Source organism: Eurosta solidaginis, chromosome 3, assembly GCF_040869045.1.
Source record: "Eurosta solidaginis isolate ZX-2024a chromosome 3, ASM4086904v1, whole genome shotgun sequence".
NCBI lineage: Eukaryota > Metazoa > Arthropoda > Insecta > Diptera > Tephritidae > Eurosta > Eurosta solidaginis.
The window spans coordinates 1,036,061-1,061,189 of NC_090321.1; the positions used below are offsets into that span (position 1 = coordinate 1,036,061).

Genomic DNA, 25,129 nt, shown 5'->3' on the forward strand with positions numbered 1-25,129 from the left:
AGTGTTGCTAATATTCGTCACAGTATATAAAATTGGTCTTTCCAAATAAATACTGATTTCTGATATTAGTTTTTCATCGGCAGCAACGCGTCGGGTAATATTTGGTTTTCCTAAAAAGCTATGGTTTGTGTTTACTTAAGGAAGAACACTGTAAAAATGCAAAAGATTGGTCCTGTAGCAACGGTGGAATGCTCCATAAATTAATTTTGGAAAATTTTTTCGCGATAAGCATAAAATCTTTGGCAAAAAGTTTTTTAAAAAGAAAAAAATTCTGAACGGGATCGCTTCTAGGAAGGTGTTTCGCAAATACTCCGAAGGCATTTCTGCCATGATAAGCTTAAGAACGAAACCTCAGCTGTCTTGCCTGCCTTGTAGATGCCGGTCGGATCCCGATTGCAGGACAAATTAAAAAAAAGCACGACGCAAATTGCAAGAGAAGATCGACATAAATCTCATCGGAGTTATATCGCGCCTTGTATTTATTTTAATTTTATTTATTACAAAAAGCCACTCAAACTTCACTCCATTTATAGAAATAAAAACTGGCGTTGTTTTTACATATGCATATATACATATTAGACTGGGTCGATTTATTAACCGATATCGCGCCATAGATTTTTCGATAGGATTTGGGCTCAGGAAAAAAAGTTCCACTACGCATACCCAAAAAAAAATTTTCGAGCCGGCGAAATTTCATTTTTTTTTACTTTTTTCGACTTTGATTTTTAAGGTTTTTTTCATGACCTACTAAAAAAAATTTCATTTGATTGTAAAATTTTCATATATACCGTGTCCGACCCAAAAATGTCCGCTAAAAACGTTGGCGATAACAACAAATTTTTTTTTTTTCAAAAACTGTTATCGACAACCCACTCAGCATTTAGGTGATTCAATTTTGAATTTTCCTACATATCAATACAATTTGATTACTCTTTCTGAGTTATCATACAATTGAACAAAAGAAATAATCAAATATGAATACTTTTGATGATGAAAAACTAAAAAGCATTTTTCGATCACTTTTTGGAATCATTTTTGAAGTCCTTTAATGACTAAATTTTAATATTTCATAAAAACCAACAAAAACAATAATCAAATATGTCTACCTTTGATGATCAAAAACTGAATATAGTTTTTACTTTAGGTGATCAAAAATTTATAATCATTTTTCATTCAGCTTTCTGAATCTTTTATGAATATATTTGTTGACTGAATAATGAATTTTATACTTGTTGAAATTTTACTTTTCATTAAAAATTTAATTTTTTTCACATACACATATTTTTTCAATCATGAAGCTAAGAAAAAATATATAAAAATTTTATTATTTATGCAAAAGATATTCTTCAAGACAAAAAAAAAATGTAATGCGGCTCGTGAACGAAGATTTCCCCACCATTTCTCCCCTTCAGCTTCCCAGAAAATACATAAATGATTGGTCAATACATAGGCTGTGAACTATTTGGACCCCAGGTAAGTGAAACTATCTTGACATACCTGGATACGGCTTCAACATCCCGTATCGTATCCGTATTTTAAGATGCAGACGATAATGCTGATGTTGGATGTTGTAGTCGCAGGTGTATATCGGTTAAGTTTGTTTGAGAGTTAGCTGTGGTTCGAATAGCTCACTTTCGCATGCTTTCTTCCCCTGATGAAATAAGATTATTATGTAGTATCCTATTTTGAATGAGATATGAAGAATAAATGCATTATAATGGCATTCAAAAATGATTCAAAAATCTCAACCAAAACGATTGAAATATATTCACGAATATGATCAGAAAATGACTGTGAAAAGCAGTCAAATATTGCTCTAAAACTATTAAAGCTCAATTTTACAATGATATCAAATATGAATAAAAAGCGTTTCGAAATAGGAATCATAAGTGATTATTCAAGAATAATTACATTTATGGTACATTTTTCTCCCGACGATACGTTAATTTTCGAACCGAAAATGCTTTTAAATTTGAACGTTTTTAATCATCTTGGGGTATGATATTTAATTATTTTTTGATCAAAAAAATGCTGGCTGGGAACGTTTTTAGCGGACATTTTTGGGTCGGACAGGATATACATATGAAAATTTTTTCAGTAGGTTATGAAAAAAACTTTAAAAATCAAATTCGAAAAAAAGTCAAAAAAATTAAATTTCGCCGGTTCGAAAATTATATTTTTTGGGTATGCGTAGTGGAACTTCTTTTTCCTGAGCCCAAATCCTATCGAAAAATCGATGGCGCGATATCGGTTAACTTTCGTTCATACAAATCGACCAACCCTAATACATACATATGCTTAAAATTGATATGGACTGCTCAGTGGATAACTTTATCTACACTTACGACATTGTTGCGCAAAAAATTATTACTGCTAAATTTCAGTATATGTGACCCGGTAGAAATTGCGAGAAACAGCTGTTAACAGCTGTTTTTTTTTTAGTCATAAGCCACCTTTTCATAGACCGGGTCACATATATTAATATAAATAAATAAATGTAAGGCGCGATAACCTCCGAAGAGATTTTAGGCCGTGCTTCTCTTCCAATTTGCGTCGGGCTCCTTTTAGTTTTCCCTACAAATTGGCGGGACGGGACCTACTTGTTTTATGCCAACTCCGAACGGCATGTGCAAGGCAGATGAGTTTTCACTGAGAAGCTTTTCATGGCAAAACTACACTCGGAGTGCTTGCCAAACATTGCCGAGGGGCGACACCGCTTAGAAAAATTTTCTTCTAATTGAAAAATCTTGTTCCTACAATTTTGATGTTGCTTTGCCCGGGGCGTGAACCCAGGATCTTCGGTAGGCGGAGCATGCTACCATAACATCACAACGACCGCTATGTATATACATGTAAAAGAAAAACACGGCTAATATTAAGTTATCTTATATGCCTTCCTCTCTAGATCAAACATCTGGAATTCCGATTTGGCTGAAACACTTGAATTGCAAAATTTATTGTCCAATGCGAAAATGACCATTGTCGCTGCTGAGAATCGCAAAGAATCACGTGGTGCGCATGCGCGTGAAGACTACAAAATACGGATTGATGAATATGTAAGTTACACTAAAGAGCGGATCCGAGCACGGTAAAGCAATAAATGTTATTAATTTTGTTTTTCTCACCATCACAGGACTATAGCAAGCCGATTGAAGGTCAATCAAAAAAACCATTGGATGAACATTGGCGTAAACATACATTGACATGGGTATGTGGAGATGCTGGCGAGGTCACAATTAAATACCGCCCCGTAATTGACAAGACATTGGATACTACCGTACAAACAGTGCCACCAGCAATACGCTCGTATTAAGTAACGACGGAATATAAACGAAAAATTTGTATTTTTTGAAAGGGCTGCAGAGAACCATCAACAACAAAACGAATTGCTTTGGAGTGGTAGATTTGTGTTCTGTTTTTAGTATTTTGATTACTGGTGCTTAATTTATCATGATTTAGTTAAGACTTTTCTTCGTTTGTTTTGATTTGGGCGAGTTGCATACCGTATACAAAGTAATTTGTAGACTATAAACAGAAAAAAGGCGTTATTTCATCAAATTTACCTAGTATAAAACTATTTAAATTATTGACTAAAAAATGTATGTGGCTTGTGCTCTCCAAGCCTACATCTGTATATACATACATAGGTGAATGCATACTATACATGATGGTTCAATTATATGGTTAGCTCACCTCTACAGCAACACATACCTTTGTTGTGATTGTCAAAATCTGCGTGTTGGTAGGTGAGTGGAATGGAGAAAACACAAAACGTTGCAATTCTTGTGTTGTGGGAAAATAATGCGCTAAATTATATGCATTTACTAAAAAAGTAGCTTCAAGTGATATCAAAATATTTTTTAATACAAAAATTGACCACCACGGTGGTAAATAATTGTCAATGTGTTGGTTACATTTTGCGTTTGCCATCTCGTTTTGACAATGCCTACACCAGTGAAATGAAAAAAATAAAATTAGCTGATGAGATGTGCCAACTATATGATTGAGCCATGCTATTCAAGACTCGCAGAAATACTAGAGCTATTTTGCGTTGCGCTTACTTAATAACTTAATGAAAAATAGCAAATGTAAAAAATAAAATATCAATTTCGTTTTTACTTAAAATTTAGTTCCAGTTTTTTTGATTGTCACAATTAGCACATTCCAAGACGAATTCTGTACCAGGTGTTGTTATCCCAACAGTTGACTGTTTCCTCTTGTTTATTTTCCATACAATGCCTTTTATAACAATATTTTGGTTTGATTGATTGAGTTCGCCGTGTCACCACCTGGTATGGATTCGCCTTGCCCCATGGTGCAATGACCAGGTGAAGTAAGCCGTCAATTGCCTTGCTCTAATTTCTTATTTGTTCTTTCATTCGGCTATCTGAAAATTTTTCACCAATGTTGTCCCCAAAAGTCTTGCTTTTTGCATTTTTCAGGAGTAAAATATGCCAATTTTAGTACTTTTTCACATTAGCTATTAGGTGAATATCGATAGATTTAATTACAGAGATTCATCATTTGGGTATCTTTGGTGTTGGCCGTGATAAACTAATACGTCCATATTTTTGATGCTTCCATTATATATGTATGTTTGAAATCGAGACAGGTCTTTGTTAAAACAAACTATTTGCTTTCCGTCATATTTAACCAAGTATCTTCGCCTGTACAGTGCTACTGAAGACTTTCGAAGAATGTTTTTCTCATTCCTACAAGAACACCAAAATTGTCGTATTATAACTTATTTATGAAAATACTTCGTTAAAATAATGGTATTCTGATTAAGCAAAAAATTGCAACTCACTGTTGCTGTTTTGCCCTATAAATCAAACCACAAAGCTGATTATATGAAGGATTGTAATTTGGAATATATGAATCCAGCTCGCATCGGATCAGTATCTTCTGGTTCTAGGCCGACAGCCCCTGGGCTAGTCTATCCCCTGACATATTTTAGTAAATAATAACTTGGTAACATTAGTAATACATCATGAACTTAACTGATAAGAGTTTTTGGGGGATCTTCTGATTAAGTTTGTTATTATATATTAGAAGGGCATATGTTTTACTTCCGACTCTCAACGACAAATCAACAGAGTATATGAACATTTGAATGATTTTTTAGGGATGGAAACACATTTAAGAGTATAGCGATCACTTCCAAGTGTGACTGTAAAACTTTTCATCGAACCGAAACCCATTTAAGTTCCGCAAAAGGCAGAAAAGTTCAACTAAATAACTGACGTATATACTTACTATATATGAATAACACATCTTTCTTTTATGCCCGGTTTCTCAGTGAAAGTTTCAACTGCAGTTGAAGTCGAGGCCAGTTTACTTTGGCCGAACATCTCTACCGTTTAGATAGCGTACATCTCCTGCCTTTTTTTATTTACCTCTGGTGATTGCACCATGCATATATAAAAAATAAAATAAGTTTACATCATGACGCATTAAAACTATGAGACAATGACTTCACCTGTCATTACAAAGTGGATCCGCATTTGACAATACTCGCCCTCATAAGAAGTGTTGCTTCTTGACTTATCTGCAACATTGATTTTTGCAGTATCATAAAAAAATACGGCGGCCGCCGTGGTGTGATAGTAGCGTGCTCCGCCTACCACACCGAAGATCCTAGATTCATGCCCCGGGGAAAGCAACATTAAAATTCTAGAAACAAGGTCTTTCAATTAAAATACAATTTGTCTAAGCGGGGTCGCCTCTCGGCAGTGTTTGGCAAGCACTCCAGAGTATTTCTGCCATGTATAGCTCTCAGTGAAAACTCATCTGCCTTGCAGATGCCGTTCGGAGTCGATATAAAACGAATACAAAGGTCACGTCCCGTCAATTTGTAGGAGAAATTAAAAAGGAGCACCACGCAAATTGGAAGAGGAGCTCGGCCTAAAACCTCTTCGGAGGTTATCGCGCCTTACATTTACATATTCATTTTTATTTACAAAAATACTACATTAATGCCTTTCTGAAACATGAAGTAACGTGCAGGAGAACAACTCCTGCGGTCTGTATTTGCTTTCAGGGAGGGTATATTTTCTCTTCCTGAGTGGAAAGGGAACAGTTTTAGTGACCGAAACTGAATAGCGGGATCTTCAGAGTATCTCATTGTGAACAAGTAGGGAATATGGGAACAAACTTTAGACGTCAATGAGATGATGGGCGATCTGGAACAATGTCATGAAATCAAAGGTGAGTATCTGGGAGGCTTGTAATATGAACGCTGGGGATCGGCGGTACACGGCCCCAAGACCCGACATTTATCTATGTAAACGAAGCGTTAAGACGTAGGTTCATTGGGCAGAAAATGATGGCTGGCGTAAAAATATAAAGCGGCAGAGGTTTTTCAGCAACGATGCTTCAAAAAACACAACATAAAAAAATCCAAAAAAATTCCAGTGTACATAAAATTTTGTACATGTTATTTTGATTTGCACATCAATATAAAAAACTTTAAGCAGCACTATTTTTTTAGAACTAATTTTGCTTAAACACTAATACTAAACTTACTTACAGAGTATGATCTAATTTTATCCTTGAAAAATTTGTAAACTATCAAAATCGAATTTCAACAAATTTAATATGTCCCATGTTGCTTGACTGAATGCACTTGGTCCACAAATGGCCACAAAACTTGCATATTCTGGCGTATTTTTTGTCATTAAAGGCGCAAGCAGCTCGCTACAAACGCGTCCACGTAAACCTTTCCATTCCGCATCAGCCTCAGATAGCACATTCACTAGTTTGAATCTATAAAAATGGAGAGGAACATAATAAAATTAAATTGGAAGAACACAGTGAAAATTTATAAAGAAGCCGGAGTGAAATATCACTATTTCGGCTGCAGGATCGGAAACTCTGACGAAACGAGGCTAATCCTAAACTGCAGTCGTTGGAGTGTTGCAAACGAAAAAAAGTGCAAAAAATGGATAAAAATCGGAAATTTCAATGAAAATTTAAAAAATTGGCCAAATAATGGTAATAAACAATGACATCTAAATTGCAGATAAAAGGTGGCTTGCACGATTATTTAATTGATTTGAACTGGGGCTCTAGTTAACGTCGTTAGTATAAACATACATACATACATACTACACACACATAATTATTGTTTGTAAACAAAAATATCTGTAAGCAATTATACATACATAAATACATACTACACACACATAATTATTGTTTGTAAACAAAAATATCTGTAAGCAATTATACATATATACATACATACTACACACACATAATTATTGTTTGTAAACAAAGATTTCTGTAAGCAATAAAATACTCTTTGTTTTAAAATATCTATAAGCAATAGCATATCAGTTGTTTGTCTCATAAGTAACAATAGCCATAAGATCACACTACACTAAACACTTAAACAGTTTTAAAAACTTTATCTATACAAAAAACAATAGTGAACCCAAATAGCTATCTACAGTCATAGGTAAACATTAAACAATTAACAAGGGGATAATTCCCTGCGATAAGAACCGACGTATCTCAGTAGTATAAATATAACTAAGATTCATGTAAACAAGCAGTCTAAAGAATATCAATAAAGAGCACGCACTTCGGCGTAGTGAAAATTATATTTTTTTTACTCATATCGTATAAACGATATTAACTGGGGGCTCGTCCGTTCTTTCCTGAACAAGCCATATCCTGCATTACAGGATAAAAATAAAAAATTCCCCGTTCCTAAAGAAGGAAAAAAAAACTAGATTCCTAAAAAATTGGGATAATACGGATAAGTCTTGAAACATAGATAATCCATCCAAGCAGCGCTATAAGTGAGACAAAGAGTGAATCCTGAATGAAACCCAAGAGAGGATCAATTCTCTTGAAACCAATGGAACAGTCACAGTCACAGATCAATACCAAGACTGTGCACCCAACATTACTGATGCGTCGCAAATTAACTTGGAAATTTTTAAAATGCTGCCAACATTCACAGGCGACACGAACAATTATAGATCGTGGAGAAAACGTGCCTGGACACACATGGAAAACCTCAAGAATTACGCTACTACACCCACGTATTACACGGCACTCTCGATTGTACATTCGAAAATTCAAGGAGGTGCGGCCGATATTTTAATAAACCACGACACCAAATTCAATTTTTATTCTATAATAAATCGTCTCGATTACACTTATGCGGACCAGAGACCTCTGTATGTGTTACTCGAAGAAATGAAGAGAATAAGGCAGGGGAAAAGAACCCTGGCGGAAATCCATAGCGAAGTTAGTAAATCGCTTAACCTTTCGCTCACTAAAGTCGAGATGGATAGCTCAGGGAATCCCCCAGCCATGAAGGAGTATGTAAACCAAGAAGCTGTAAGAACATTCATTCTTGGCCTGAACAGCAAATATACCAGCGGCACCCTCTATAGCCACAATCCAAAGAATTTAGAAACTGCTTATGCTGTCGCAAGTACGATACACCACGATAATGTGAACTCACAATTCGACGTTCTGCAATATAATCAGCACCGACAATATAATACATGGCAGTACATAAATGGCATACACGGCAGTAACACAAGCAGAAGATATCACGAGTAACCACAAAGATACAGACCTAACGTGCAGGTGCAATATAATCAAACTGCGCCAAGGCCACATCACCAACCAATGGACGTAGATCCATCAAATCAATACAAGAGACCACCACAACAAAACAGCTATGACCGTCAAATGCAAGGACTACCTCCAAATAATCCCTTTCGTGGAGATCCTCAAAAAAGAGAACGAAATCCGTCATCTCACTATTTCAACGCACAACAGAAGGTACAACGTGTTAACCAAACACGCGACGAAGAATTACAATCACTTGCACCGGAAGATGACGAATATGAAAAACAGGCAGTGGTTTTTTAGGCGTATAAACGATTTGCCGTGTCTGCAACGCCACTGCAGGGATACAGGCAAACTTATCAACATCCTGATCGACACCGGAACAACAAATAATTATATAAGTGAAAAATGCAAAATCGGTAAGCCTATATTAATCAAGCCAGTAAAAGTAAAAACCTTCATGGTTACTCAATAAGTGAATCAAAAAAAAAAAATAATAACATTATTAGAGCATAATCTCACATTTTTTGAAACAGATGCATTAGAAGAATTTGATATGCTTCTGGGTGAACAGGGACTTAGAAAAATCAAAGCAGAGATCAATCTTTTCGAGTACAAGCTCAGTTATAAATATAGGGCCAAGAAAGAAAGTGAATATGTGCAAAAAATTAATTATACGGTTAATAATGAAAAATATAGGCCAGAAATCGAAGAAATTATGCAAGAAAACGAAAGTACAAACGAAGTGCTACCATATACTACCACGGTTCAAGCTTCCATTAGAACGAAATCAGAAGATCCTATTTGGACCAAGCAATATCCGTACCTCATATCGGATAATGACTTTATTCACAAAGAAATTAACAAACTTTTAGAAAATGAAATAATTCAACCCAGCAAAAGTCCGTACAACTCTCCCATTTGGACAGTCGCTAAAAAAGGTACCGATGAACAAGGGAAACCTAAGCGTAGAATGGTCGTAGACTTTCAGAAGCTAAACGCTCAAACTATCACAGATAGATACCCCATACCCGATGTAGCTATGACCATACAGAATTTAGGTAATGCAAAGGTATTTACTACTTTAGATTTAGAGCCTGGCTTCCATCAGATCCTTATTAATGAATCTGACAGGGAAAAACGGCCTTTCGTGTAAATGGGGCTAAATACGAATTCCTTCGTATGCCGTTTGGCCTGAAAAATGCCCCATCCATTTTTCAAAGATGCGTGGATGATATCCTTAGACCATAAATCGGGAAGTTTGCGTACGTTTATATAGACGATATTCTGATTTATTCTTCCTCTCCCGAAGAACATATTGAACATATCCGCATAATAATAAACGCGCTTCACCAAGCGAATATGAAGATTTCCAACGAGAAATCTCACTTTTTCCAAGATTCTGTAGAATACTTAGGGCATATAATTAAATACAGCAGGATCACAGTTGACCCTACAAAAATACAAACTATTAAAGATTTCCCCATTCCCACAACACTGAAGGAACTCAGATCCTTCCTAGGTCTCGCTAGTTATTATAGAAAATTTATACAGAATTTTGCAGCCATCGTCAAACCACTCACTACGTTCCTCAGAGGAGAGAACGGTGGCATATCAAAGAATCAAAGCCCAAAAATAAAAATCACCTTAGACGAACTTGCACTAGAAGCACTGAATAAAATAAAAGAGGAACTGCAAGCACAAGTTGAACTCTCCCAACCAAATTTTAACAAACCTTTCGAATTAACCACAGATGCTAGTAATTACGCTATACGAGCCGTATTATCTCAAAACCGAAAACCCATATCATTTATTTCACGAACACTCAGCGAAACAGAACAGAATTATTCCACGAATGAGAAAGAGCTACTCGCAATTGTATGGTCACTACAGAAACTACGTAATTACTTGTACGGTATAGCAGATTTAACAATTTACACTGACCATCAATCTTTAATCTTCTCTATATCAGAAAACCCCATACAAAATTTAAAAGATGGAACAATTTCATTGAAGAATGCGGGGCAAAACTCGTTTACAAACCCGGACATCAGAGCGTTGTCGCTGATGCACTTTCTCACCAGCAAATAAACAACACTGTAAACTCTGATGACTCCCAGCATTCAGCACAAAGCTCCCCAACACAAAAACTCAAACGAGTAAAGCAACCACTAAACGCATTTAGAAATCAAATTATTGTAAGACAGTCAGATCAGAACCCCATAAAAATATCCTCACAAAACATATTTTCAAACAGCCGACATACAATTTTTTTTAACACCAAAACTGAATTGCTAGATAGACTAAAAAATATAATTAGACCAAAGGTAACTAATGCCCTGAAAATAGACGACAAAATATTATTTTATGTCGAAAATGACATTATCGACACATTTCCAACCGTATCGATTGTACTAGCGCAAAAATTGGTTGACGACATCACCGAAACCGAACAACAAGAACAAATCATACAAGACACACACAGACGTGCTCACAGAAACTACAAAAAGGAAATTTCGCTCAAATATTACTGGCCGAATATACGTGGCGCTTGTAAAAAGGAAGTACAGGACTGCGAAATTTGCCTCACAAACAAATATGAACGCCGACCAAATAAACAACCAATAGGTTCAGTACCGAACAAGGTAGGCGAATACGTACCGAACAAGGTAGGCGAATACATACACTTGGACTTATTTTTTATGAGCAATAATATGTACATTAGTTCAACCCACAAATATTCAAAATTCTGCTATTTGAGACAAATACCATCAAAGAAGGACACATACAAATACATCGACGAGATACTATCACAAATATACCCTAACGCAAAGTTTGTAATGACTGATATCGAGACAACATTTACTGGCATATGTGCACAACAAATATACAAGCGACTACAAATAACGCATACCAAAACTCCAGCATACCATTCAACAACAAACGGTCAAGTTGAACGAACGCATAGCACCATAATTGAACTCGCAAAAGTTTTGGCATATCAACACAGTTCGGCACCTGATGAACAGATATTTGAAGCAGTCCGGCAGTACAACAAAACTATCCATTCGGTAACCAACGAGAAACCCGAGGACGTGTTTTTCAATCAAAAGGGGTATCCTGACATCAAAGAGCGTCTTCAACAAAACCAAGAGAGAGTTTTGCGATACCACAATCGCAATCGCAAACAACTCAACTACAAAGAAGGAGAGGTAATATACTCAAAGACGCATAGACGCAACAAAAACGTAAAAAAATACGCGAGACATATAGTCAAAAAAGACAACGGCGAAACAGTAACGACAAATAAAAGAGTTATTATCAATAAGGACAATATTAGAGTAAAGGCATGTACAGAATAGTGTTCACCTTACTTTTCTCTATCGCACTTTGCGACAATATAATAGATCTGACTAATAGGAAATATGTTCTAGTGGAAACCGACCCTGTTTACATTTATCAAGATACAGCTTTCTTGTATCACATATCTAACCTTTCAAAAACACTAGCGCCATTCGAAAGTATAATGAAATCATCATATAATCTATAAGACCAACCTGAAACTCAAATTTTAGTAAACAAAATCGAAACTCTGAAAAATCAACTAATTCCAAATATTTATAGACTCAAAAGATCACTAAACTTTCTTGGCTCCGTGTTAAAGTTCATCACTGGCACACCAGAACACGATGACCTTGTAGAAATAAAAACTTCACTTAATAAGCTAATAGAAAATAATAACAAGCAGAGAACAATTAACTCACAGTTCGAAAGAATACTCGAAACCCTTGATCCCAAAACAATAACCGAAAACATTGTTATATCAGAAGTTTATAATGAACTCCAATCAATAACAAACACTATAAATTTTGCGAAAACTAATAATTTTTATTCTGGCACATTAAATTTGAAAGATGTGTACGATTTAATAAAGCACAAAGAACTAGATCTTCCCATAATTAATATATTAGAATATGCCGACATTCATATCTGTTACCTACAAGAAGCAATTATAACAATATACAAATATCCTATCCTCGAAACTAAATGTAGCCTATTTAATGTATATCCTTTAGCACATAAGCTTGGTAAAATTAATTTAGACCCTAAGATCGCAAAATGTAACAAATATCAAAGAATATCAAAATGTAGAAATTATATGAGTAACTTTATTTGTAATTCCGAACCCTCTGATAATTGTACTATGAATATATTAGAAGACAAATCAGCCCAATGCGAAACAATCCATGAAAATAATGCTCCACTCCGCATCCTAGAGACTGGATACATTTTTAAAGATTACCAACACACTTGGAATAACATGCATATATCAGGCCCTAAATTAATACACCAATGAATCTACAACCATCGATAATATCACATATTACAATCATCAACGACAACTCAGAGAAATCATACACAATCAACAGCCAACAATTTGAAGTACTCCGCATTCTTTCCTCTAACTCAATCTACAAATTCAGCAATATCCAAAAACACTCAACATTTTTGATACCTATTGAAAAAAACCCATTACATTTTACGTTCTTTATCATAATGGGTTTCCTTACGAAATCGAAATGAACCGTCGTCAACAGCAACTCGTAGCAGCACCATAGCGGGGACGCTCCGTTTTAAGAGGGATGAGAGTTTACGCCGTTAGTATAAACATACATATATACATACATACTACACACACATAATTATTGTTTGTAACCAAAAATATCTGTAAGCAATTATACATACATACATACATACTACACACACATAATTATTGTTTGTAAACAAAGATTTCTGTAAGCAATAAAATACTCTTTGTTTTAAAATATATATAAGCAATAGCATATCAGTTGTTTGTCTCATAAGTAACAATAGCCATAAGATAACACTACATTAAACACTTAAACAGTTTTAAGAACTTTATCTATACAACAAACAATAGTGAACCCAAATAGCTATCTACAGTCGTAGGTAAACATTAAACAATTAACAAGGGATAATTCCCTGCGATAAGAACCGACGTATCTCAGTAGTATAAATATAACTAAGATTTATGTAAACAAGCAGCCTAAAGAATATCAATAAAGAGCACGCACTTCGGCGTAGTGAAAATTATATTTTTTTACTCATATCGTATAAACGATATTAACTCTCGGTATTCGGTTAGTCCATTAGCCGAATTATTCGAATATGTTATTAGTCGACTGTCAGTATTCGAGTAGTCAAAACTTGCGGACTATTCGGTTAACCGCCCACTTACGACTATTCGATTAACCGTTAGATAATGGTTAGTCGATTATTATAGATTTCGACTGCACGACATGGACGTATCTGTCATATTTGCCAAAAATTTTGCTTATAATGTTTAAAATACTCAATTTTATATAGCAGGAGTTCAGAAATTGTATGTAAGTAAGCAAATATAAACCAAATTCAATAAAAATTCAGTTGTACAGTAAACGTTTTAATACACCTTATGGAAATTTATAAAATTTCATAAATTTGAACAGAGTAGGGCTTATTTCATTACATAGCTTATAATACATACACGAATCACATATTACATATTTATTTCTAGTATATTTGTGAGACAAATGCGTAAAATATTGGGAAACCTGTATATCTTGATATGGTCTTCTTTTACTTGTATGCTATTAAATTTGAATCATGTATGTATGTAACATGTCTTCGCAATTTAAAAAAATTCCAAAAACAATACATCAGCAATTAGTTATGAAATTGTCTTTTAGTTTTGTAATAAAATTAATGAATTTTCTAGTAATTTCAAAAAAATTTTAGCCGTTGGTGCACAACGCTCGTAGCTGTATGTATTTAATAACGAATATTTTTAAATAGTTTTACTTAGTTTGACTCTGTGTAGCGAGCGGCGTTGTTTACGAATTGTGTAATTAAATTTAAGTAAAATTTAAGTAACTTCTCCATAAGGTACAAGCTTGAAACTTGGAATATAGTTCAGAACCCGATGACAATGCAATTATTAGGAAAAAAAATCGTATTTGTGTTCCGATTTGGCTCATATTTGGAACAAATACTACAGTCCGGTAGATGTGACACCAAAATACTTTGGAGTTCGAGGAGGGACAAGCATACGTGGCGCTGAGTCGAGTAAAGTCTTTGGAAGGATTATGTATTGTTAGTCATAAGTAAGACCAACTGAACCTTAATCAACGCCCAACGCTTTTATTTAATTGTCTGATCAACGCCCTAGATTGATGAGGAGTGCGATGACTAGTACCTAGCACCTACCTAATTATTTTCTACGTTTTAGTATTATTATTACTTAATGTAAGTATTGTTTTCAATAAAACCGTTTAATTAAAAATTTTTTTTTCTGTTTAAAATCTGGAAACATTTTCAAACTATTCATCTGATTACAATTTAACTTCGTCAACTTGCCACTTCGCAGAGGCTGATGAGCATACTAAAACTACTTTAAAATAAGGAGGACTAGCGCCTACCATACGATCATGATCTTTAATATAACTAGTGATCCGATACGGTTCTATTTTAAAATCTCCTGAGTTATTAGCAAATTACATATAACACCCTTATTCTAAACTGGTAACAACATCCATTACCGGTTTCGAAAGTGACAAACAACCTTTCGGATAACAAGATTACCAACAAAATAGGTGGTAACGTGTCGTTACCACGCAAAATTGCACGTGTTCGCTAAATGTTTGTTTGAATGAAGTAGAACAAAAAAGTGTATCCCTGGTAATTTACACGAATTTCTAAACAATATTAATACTTTTTAACACAAAATTTAGTTCACATTTTCATTTAATTCTCTATTTCGCATTTGCCGTTAACACTTTTAGGATTTTTATTTTTTATTTTTAGAAGCAACAGCTTCTTCGAAGCTCCCAATTAATAAACGTCCTCAACTTGTCATATTAACTATTAAGGCAAACGAAATGGTAGGGTAGCGGTGCAAGATGGCTATGTTCGGCAACATATCGACGATATAAGCTATAAATTCAATGGACGATTCCGATACTACAACTAGTTGGGCTCGCTAGGCTTTAGATCGTATACCTTAAGGGTTAATGAAACTTCCTTATCCCTAACACCATAGTCGTAACCATCTCCAATGTGATCGCGTAATGGTGCCTTAACATAAAAATCGTGCAAATTTCATAAAAATGAAGAAAACGCAAAAAATTGCAAACATATTCCACAAAAAATAAGTCTCAGTCATAACGTATCCAAAACAATGAATAAAATCTACAAAAAGTTATTAAATTCACCAACTCAAATATTTTTAGGTTATGGATTTGGTGAGAAACCAAAAACCAATTGGTTGGCTATTGTATTGTAACGAATTTAGTGCAATACCGCTTATTTGCAACCTTCTACTAACGTTCGTATCGCTAAACTTTGAATAAATAACTCTAATATTCGCGGGTTCGAATCGAGTCAAGGCCTAACAATAATTTTTTATCATTATTATTGTTATGATAAATTTTTTCTTAATTGAAAAATTTTTTTTTTTTTTAAATTAGAATAGAAGAAAGAAAAAATTTTAGACAACTGCCAAAGCTCGTTGTATAGATCCATTTCGGGAACTGCTAAATTCCTTCATCGGCAACGTTTAGGCGCCGCTGCTATAACCATTCAGCCACCACAGCGGTTTTTTGTTTGTCTTCATTAATCCTACTTCCATTCTGGTTCGTGCCAATTGATATTCACAACACTGCGACATCTGTTGCAGAATAGCTGTGAAAATTGGACTTGTTTGTTGGCAATGCTGCCATAGTGTCATATTTTATTGACACTTTTTTCCCGTGCTCTGGGATGTGTTAACTCTAATATTCAATAATGCCAAATGGCCTTTATTAAAGTACTTCACAATGACACTGATACTTCACAACCAATAGCTTGCTTAAATCAAACTGATTACTGCTTACTCAGCTTTAACTCCTTTTATACTCTGTGATTTCCTCGTTCGCATACTTCTAGGCGTTTCTAGAATTTGCTACTTAGTTACCAGCTATAAACTACGTTTATAGCTTCTCATATGCGCGTGTATATGTGAGTGATACTTGCACAAATGATTGCCTACTTTTGTGAGCATCTCATATAAGATATATGCATGTGTTTGTGCGTTTCTCTCCGCTGCGTGTGCGTACATATGTGTAGACACAATGATTAATTTGTTTACGTACATACAAGTGTGGCAGCTTGCTTTATTGTTGCTGTGGCTTTATTTACTTAGTATCAGATTAGTGATATGAATATCACTTAAGCCATTATCCGGTGGCAAAGAGCCTGAGCCAGATAAATAATTTTGCATGTAAATGCAACAACAACGATTTGAGCCAGATAAATCCAGATAGAAGTCTGGTTCAATTTGTGAGCCAGATAATTTGTTAATTACTTGTCTTTAGTTTGGCAACGCTGCCTTTAATAAACCTACTTTTTCAAAAATAGATGTCGCTGCTTAGCCTTTCGCCGTATGAGTTAAATGAAAAACAGCGGCGACATCTGCCGATCACATATCACGTGTGCGAGAACATCACGACATCTGCTTCTCAAGTCTCTCAGTGCGTTATGGTATGGCACCATTAATCGATTACATTGATTTCCATAAGGTAGGTTCGAACAGCTGTTTTATGTGGTTGTGGTTTTATGGCTATAAGTCGCTATTAATTGGCGCTTTATGCCTCGATACTGCCTCATGTTAAATGTGTCAAGTGACTTCAATTGACTTTCAAAAGACGATTGCAATACCCGAATCACAAAAAAAGATTTGAAAAAGAATACGAAGGCACAAAATGAAGTCTGAATGGATGATGGTCATAGAATTTAAAAATTGGCTGTATTAATTTTTACAAAAAATCAGGTGAATAGTTATTCGCAAAATATAGCACTTTTTACATCTCTGGTTACTATCAAATAAAATAAAACGAAAAGTTATCGATTTGTTATCGGAATGCTACCAATTTGATATCGACGATTTATAGGTTTGTTCTTGAAAAGTGATCGATTTGTCACCAATAAGTTATCGACTTTTAATCAAAGTCTTCGATTTGTTGTCGTATTGCCACCAATTCATCATCGGCATGTTATCGATTTGTTATCGAAGACTCATCGGTTGATTATAAAAAAGATACCTATAAAACTTTAATATAAAATAATAAGAAGCCGATTACAAACCTATAACTCGACCATAATTCCGCTATTGATAAGCCGACAATAAAACGATAACTTTTCGGCATCGGAATTTACCGAAAAAGACCCGGCGTAGCTCTTCTCAAACCTCGCTTGGTGTTTAACTAAATGGTCCATTTAATAAAAGTAGTCTTAAAAATAAGCTTTATTTAATGTTATGGCGGGCCAATGCGTTATCTCACCTCTCATCAGACGTTGCAAGTTGTTCCAGCTGATTGCGATACCAAATATCGGCAGGTGTTTTATTAAAATACATTAAACGCAAATAGTCGCTGTAAAAATTGAAATGTGTGAAGTTTTATTATTAGTAACGGTGCATAATAAGTCGCTGTTTATAAAGAAAAACTTTTGTTGCTGGAACTCGTCACTTGAGGAAGAGGGGGTGACGAGGAAAGGGACGGGCACCGAGTCGCTTGTTCTGGGCAACACACTTTGCGCTATCTTTCTTTTCATAAATTCTTTCACTATTTCCCTTCTATTTTTTTGCATTTTAATAATTGATTGTTTTTTAAATGGTGATTATTTCAGGCATTGTAGACAAGACAAGTGTGGTAACTTCTGCATAGACGTCAAGATTACAAATAGAACTGATCAGCTTATTTTTGATTGACTCTCGTGATGTCATTCCGTGTCTCTTTCTATCACCCGCTGAAGATAGCCGGCATAGTGAACATCCTGACAAAACGCTAAAAAGTAGCCATCTTGAACATCCTGTCAGGCAGTTAACGGATAAGATATCACAGTTGTTTTATCCACTATGATTTCAGGTTTAATTTTAAAATTTTCATTCAAGGTTCGAATCGAGCTCAAGCCCAGAACAATAATTTTTTTCTAATGATAATTATTGTTATTTTTTAATTTTTCTAAATTTGAAAAATTGTATTTTTGTTTTTGTAATAGTAAGTAGAAAATTTTTCAGACAACCTGCCATAGCTGCGCAGATAGATCCATTTCGAAGGGTGTTAAGCCTTCATCATCAGTACGCTTTAGGCATGCTGCGCTAACCATTTAGCTATGCAGCGGTGGTTTGTTTGACTGGCAAATTTGCTACTTCTATTCCTTTCAAACAAACCACCGCTGTATAGCTAAATGGTTAGCGCAGCATGTCTAAAGCTGGAGACATTGGTGCTTTATCGGTAACCGTATCGGTAACCTTTTAACAGCTGATTCGACCAACCTTATGAGAATCAATGCAATCGATTATTGGTGCCGCTAAGGTCGTAACCGTATCGTAGCCAACCAATTGGGTTTTGGTTTACCGTCGTAACGATAAACAGCTGATTACGTTAGGGATACGGATACAGCGATACGACATACGGCACCAATGACTCCAGCTTAAAGTGTACTGATGATGAAGGCTTAGCACCCTTCGAAATGGATATATCTGCGCAGCTATGGTAGGTTGTCTGAAAAATTTTCTACTTACTATTACAAAAACAAAAAAAAAAAAACAATTTTTCAAATTTAGAAAAATTAAAAAAAATAACAATAATTATCATTAGAAAAAAATTATTGTTCTGGCCTTGAGCTTGATTCGAACCTTGAATGATTTATCAATAGGCCGATAAAAACAAAAACAATTTTTAAAATTTTCAGTGAATAAAATTTTTTTTAAAATAATTATTTAAACAAAATACCAGATTGTTGCATGACAACAAAAGAAAATTACTGATAATTATCAACAAAAGTATTCGCTCGCAAGTATTTAAAAAAAAAAGATGTTGCAGGGACGAAAAATAGTGTGAAGCGAGCTTCACAAAATTGTAGTAGGTCACATTCACCAATCACCACAGCAGAATGTGTTAAACTACCACTGTCTGTATTTATTATTTAAAAATTATTTGTAAATTTTTTATTCAGCTAAATTTTCGATTTCTTTTTCAAATATCTCTTCAAGGAAGCAAAATTTTCATGCGGTTGCTGTAATTTTGTTGTACACAGAAAAAAATTGTGTACAAAGGGATTTTCCATGGATTTCATTTTGATCCCACACCTTTGGTGGATCTACCAGGTTAATTTTTTATAGTCGGAAAGGTGTTCTACGCAGAAATGCTATGCATCCCACCCCGCGCTTATCAACCCCTTGATTGTCATGCTGTCGTATATAATTATAAAGTTTGTAGCTATGAAGGTAGCCAACTTCTCCATATGAGATGGCGCTAGGTCACGCCATTTGCCGTTCTCTATGCAAATACATGCAATCTACTAATCTGTCAATGCACGATACGGCATCAAAAATCTTATGTGACGAGGCTATAGAGACCTCCAGAACCTTAAAAAAGCTGCGCAAAATGAAAGCGTGGGCAGAAATGTTGGAGGGGGATAAACAGCCCATTACGTTTTATCAAAGACGTTGATGACTGCGTAAAACAGCAGAGTTTGCCTTCTAAGAAGATTCAGGACTTTGTTGTCATGGTTGAGTAAGGAGCTGAATTTTCTTAAAAGATAGGTAACCAAGATTTATAAACGTTATGGAAAACTGTACGTACGGACAGGTATCCTCTAAGAATGAAAGAGAACAGATAGTGGTCACGTAGTGTATAGTTTATACTTACATGCGGTTCACATTGCGCTTCAGCAAATGTTCGATAAGATTTAACATGGGCGTCAGGCCACTGCCGGCGGCAATAAGCGTAATTTGACGATGTGACAACAGGCGTTGTAAACTAAAGTTGCCGCGTGGAGTTGAGAGTAGCAAAATTTGCCCGGGTTGCTGTCTGCGCAAATACTTTGACAGTGTGCCGGCATTATAGCTTTTTATGAGGAATTTTAAACCTGGCTCATCAGTGACGGATTCGTGTTGCTGATAGAATCGGCTATCGAAAGGTGTGTAGCTGCGTCGTACTAAATCGCCTGAAATAAAAAAGCAAGTAATGAGTCCATGCTTCGAGTATGAAGAAAGCATGACTGCATGCCGTGAGTATGTTACCGAAAGCGTAGATTATTATGGAGAGCCCAGGAATTAAAAGAATTTAAATGATCCTGCAAGAGTAATGTATCTGATAGACATGTTATCCTTCTATACAGCTTTAAGTCATCTGCATAAAGTAAGTATTTCGAATGTTTTAGACATAAACCAACGTCATTGATGAAGATTAAAAAGAGGATTAGGCCGAGGGATGCTACCTTGTGACACTCCGGACGTTGCTAAAAACTCAAATGACTTCATATTTTCAATTTCAGCAAAATATGGTCTATTTGACTGGTATGTTTTCAGCCAAGACAGAAATGTTGAATGGAAACCTATATTTTTAAATTTTAAAAGAAGTAATTTGTGGGAAACTGTTTCAAACTCCTTGGAAAAATCTGTATATATGGTATCAACTTGATACCCTTCCTTGAAGGCAGGAACACAGAACTGCAAAAAAAAGCAAGATTTGTAATAGTTGAACGACCTGCAACAAACCCATGCTGGCAAGGATCGATTATCCCTTTTATAGAAAATGCTAACTTGTCTTTAACTACTTTCTCGAAAAGCAAGGAGCAAGTTGACAGTTTAGAGATTGGCCTATAGTTTGCAAATTTGCTACTTCTATTCCTTTCAAACAAACCACCGCTGTATAGCTAAATGGTTAGCGCAGCATGTCTAAAGCTGGAGACATTGGTGCTTTATCGGTAACCGTATCGGTAACCTTTTAACAGCTGATTCGACCAACCTTATGAGAATCAATGCAATCGATTATTGGTGCCGCTAAGGTCGTAACCGTATCGTAGCCAACCAATTGGGTTTTGGTTTACCGTCGTAACGATAAACAGCTGATTACGTTAGGGATACGGATACAGCGATACGACATACGGCACCAATGACTCCAGCTTAAAGTGTACTGATGATGAAGGCTTAGCACCCTTCGAAATGGATATATCTGCGCAGCTATGGTAGGTTGTCTGAAAAATTTTCTACTTACTATTACAAAAACAAAAAAAAAAAAACAATTTTTCAAATTTAGAAAAATTAAAAAAAATAACAATAATTATCATTAGAAAAAAATTATTGTTCTGGCCTTGAGCTTGATTCGAACCTTGAATGATTTATCAATAGGCCGATAAAAACAAAAACAATTTTTAAAATTTTCAGTGAATAAAATTTTTTTTAAAATAATTATTTAAACAAAATACCAGATTGTTGCATGACAACAAAAGAAAATTACTGATAATTATCAACAAAAGTATTCGCTCGCAAGTATTTAAAAAAAAAAGATGTTGCAGGGACGAAAAATAGTGTGAAGCGAGCTTCACAAAATTGTAGTAGGTCACATTCACCAATCACCACAGCAGAATGTGTTAAACTACCACTGTCTGTATTTATTATTTAAAAATTATTTGTAAATTTTTTATTCAGCTAAATTTTCGATTTCTTTTTCAAATATCTCTTCAAGGAAGCAAAATTTTCATGCGGTTGCTGTAATTTTGTTGTACACAGAAAAAAATTGTGTACAAAGGGATTTTCCATGGATTTCATTTTGATCCCACACCTTTGGTGGATCTACCAGGTTAATTTTTTATAGTCGGAAAGGTGTTCTACGCAGAAATGCTATGCATCCCACCCCGCGCTTATCAACCCCTTGATTGTCATGCTGTCGTATATAATTATAAAGTTTGTAGCTATGAAGGTAGCCAACTTCTCCATATGAGATGGCGCTAGGTCACGCCATTTGCCGTTCTCTATGCAAATACATGCAATCTACTAATCTGTCAATGCACGATACGGCATCAAAAATCTTATGTGACGAGGCTATAGAGACCTCCAGAACCTTAAAAAAGCTGCGCAAAATGAAAGCGTGGGCAGAAATGTTGGAGGGGGATAAACAGCCCATTACGTTTTATCAAAGACGTTGATGACTGCGTAAAACAGCAGAGTTTGCCTTCTAAGAAGATTCAGGACTTTGTTGTCATGGTTGAGTAAGGAGCTGAATTTTCTTAAAAGATAGGTAACCAAGATTTATAAACGTTATGGAAAACTGTACGTACGGACAGGTATCCTCTAAGAATGAAAGAGAACAGATAGTGGTCACGTAGTGTATAGTTTATACTTACATGCGGTTCACATTGCGCTTCAGCAAATGTTCGATAAGATTTAACATGGGCGTCAGGCCACTGCCGGCGGCAATAAGCGTAATTTGACGATGTGACAACAGGCGTTGTAAACTAAAGTTGCCGCGTGGAGTTGAGAGTAGCAAAATTTGCCCGGGTTGCTGTCTGCGCAAATACTTTGACAGTGTGCCGGCATTATAGCTTTTTATGAGGAATTTTAAACCTGGCTCATCAGTGACGGATTCGTGTTGCTGATAGAATCGGCTATCGAAAGGTGTGTAGCTGCGTCGTACTAAATCGCCTGAAATAAAAAAGCAAGTAATGAGTCCATGCTTCGAGTATGAAGAAAGCATGACTGCATGCCGTGAGTATGTTACCGAAAGCGTAGATTATTATGGAGAGCCCAGGAATTAAAAGAATTTAAATGATCCTGCAAGAGTAATGTATCTGATAGACATGTTATCCTTCTATACAGCTTTAAGTCATCTGCATAAAGTAAGTATTTCGAATGTTTTAGACATAAACCAACGTCATTGATGAAGATTAAAAAGAGGATTAGGCCGAGGGATGCTACCTTGTGACACTCCGGACGTTGCTAAAAACTCAAATGACTTCATATTTTCAATTTCAGCAAAATATGGTCTATTTGACTGGTATGTTTTCAGCCAAGACAGAAATGTTGAATGGAAACCTATATTTTTAAATTTTAAAAGAAGTAATTTGTGGGAAACTGTTTCAAACTCCTTGGAAAAATCTGTATATATGGTATCAACTTGATACCCTTCCTTGAAGGCAGGAACACAGAACTGCAAAAAAAAGCAAGATTTGTAATAGTTGAACGACCTGCAACAAACCCATGCTGGCAAGGATCGATTATCCCTTTTATAGAAAATGCTAACTTGTCTTTAACTACTTTCTCGAAAAGCAAGGAGCAAGTTGACAGTTTAGAGATTGGCCTATAGTTTGTGACTTCGTTTTTATTTCCCTTAAACTTAAATATTGGAGTGATCGATGCCAATTTCCATTGATCAATGAAGGTGCCCGTAGATAACGAGATATTGAAAATAAGACAGACAAACCACCAATGTCATTTTTCATAGAGGATTGTAAGGAGAATATCCCATTAATAATATCTGCTTCAGATACCGACAAGAACCTAAAGTCCAACGATTGGGGTGTATCAATGCAATACCTATTATCATTTATATCAGAATGAATCACAAAATCGGATTTGAGGAAATCTGCAATAAAATTCACTGTCTCGGCTAAACTATTTGAACTAATACCATTAAATTTGATGCACGTTCTATTATTAGATGAGCCTTTTTTTCGATCGGACGAAGTTCCAGAAAGACTTAGGATTATCCTTTAGCTGCACAAAGCAAAGTGAATTTAACAAATTGGATTTGACAGTTAAATATGGTTCTATTGTAAGGGACTATTATGTCAAACAAATGAACTAACTCTATGTGGTGCATGTATCATTTTGTCACTTCTTTTTTTTTCATTTTAAGAAAAGAATATGAGAACTTCAAAAGCGGACCGTACTTATTTCAATAAAACCAAATGCACATTATATTAAAATAGTATTTTGCTAAAAATTGAACATATCTGTTTACAAACCGTTTAAGCCATTTTTTTGTATTTATGCTTTTCCGTATTAATTAACCTATTCGAGCCTCACTTTCATGTTTTCTCCTTTCGAGAGGGCTTTCTTTGTTAGTTTCCAAATCGGAAACATATATGATATATTGTTAAATTATGCCCAACTTGAAGGAGTCGGTGTAATTGGAATGGGAACAGATCCTGAATACAACTGAGCACGTTTGCAAATATTCACATCTGACGGTCAGCTGATAAAATCAGTTTTCTTAAATTATTTTCGGAAAGGCTAGCTGAATTTGTTAACCCAACCCCACAGCTTTCTTCCAATTCCGTATTTGTTCGCAAGCTGGCGTTTTGAAAAAAAAACCGACTACTTTGCTGTCCTCGCTGTTGTAACACGCACCGCAATCTCAATATCTTGTGCACCTTTTCATATTTCTACCGTCTATGATATAAATGGAATTTTAAGATGCCTCAAGGGGTTGATGAGCGTAATAATAAGCTTTATAACCTTACAACTTCCGAAACCTAATTGTCAACTTCACCTACTCGAGGGGAGTCCTGTTACAAAAATGAATGTACTAGCCTTTACCCGCGGCCCCGTCCGCAAGGAGAAAATGAAATATATGGGCTATTCACGTTAGCCTGCTTTTCAAGTTATCTGTTTAAAATTTTGTTTCTGGGTAATGCATTTTATATTTGTAATTGA

The 25,129-nt window shown here is 35.3% G+C and overlaps 2 protein-coding genes and 1 pseudogene across 3 annotated transcripts in view; 2 read left to right on the forward strand and 1 right to left on the reverse strand.

The window, feature by feature from the left end:
* Positions 1 to 4,129, forward strand: part of SdhA (succinate dehydrogenase, subunit A (flavoprotein)) — a 63,928-nt gene extending 59,799 nt beyond the window's left edge. For both annotated transcript variants that reach the window (XM_067770223.1, XM_067770222.1), the window contains 2 exons: positions 2,906 to 3,056; positions 3,134 to 4,129. In XM_067770223.1, the coding sequence (XP_067626324.1) occupies positions 2,906 to 3,056; positions 3,134 to 3,313 (331 nt within the window). In that variant the 3' untranslated portion in view covers positions 3,314 to 4,129. The remainder of the gene's footprint in view (positions 1 to 2,905; positions 3,057 to 3,133) is intronic.
* Positions 4,130 to 6,414: 2,285 nt separating this feature from the next.
* The window catches only part of LOC137243060 (cytochrome b5 reductase 4), a 42,637-nt gene continuing 23,922 nt past the window's right edge, over positions 6,415 to 25,129 (reverse strand). The window contains 3 exon segments of the mRNA XM_067770231.1: positions 6,415 to 6,765; positions 17,967 to 18,056; positions 22,819 to 23,116. Coding sequence (XP_067626332.1) covers positions 6,546 to 6,765; positions 17,967 to 18,056; positions 22,819 to 23,116 — 608 coding nt within the window. The 3' untranslated portion in view covers positions 6,415 to 6,545.
* LOC137243057 (uncharacterized) lies at positions 8,206 to 10,547 on the forward strand (annotated as a pseudogene).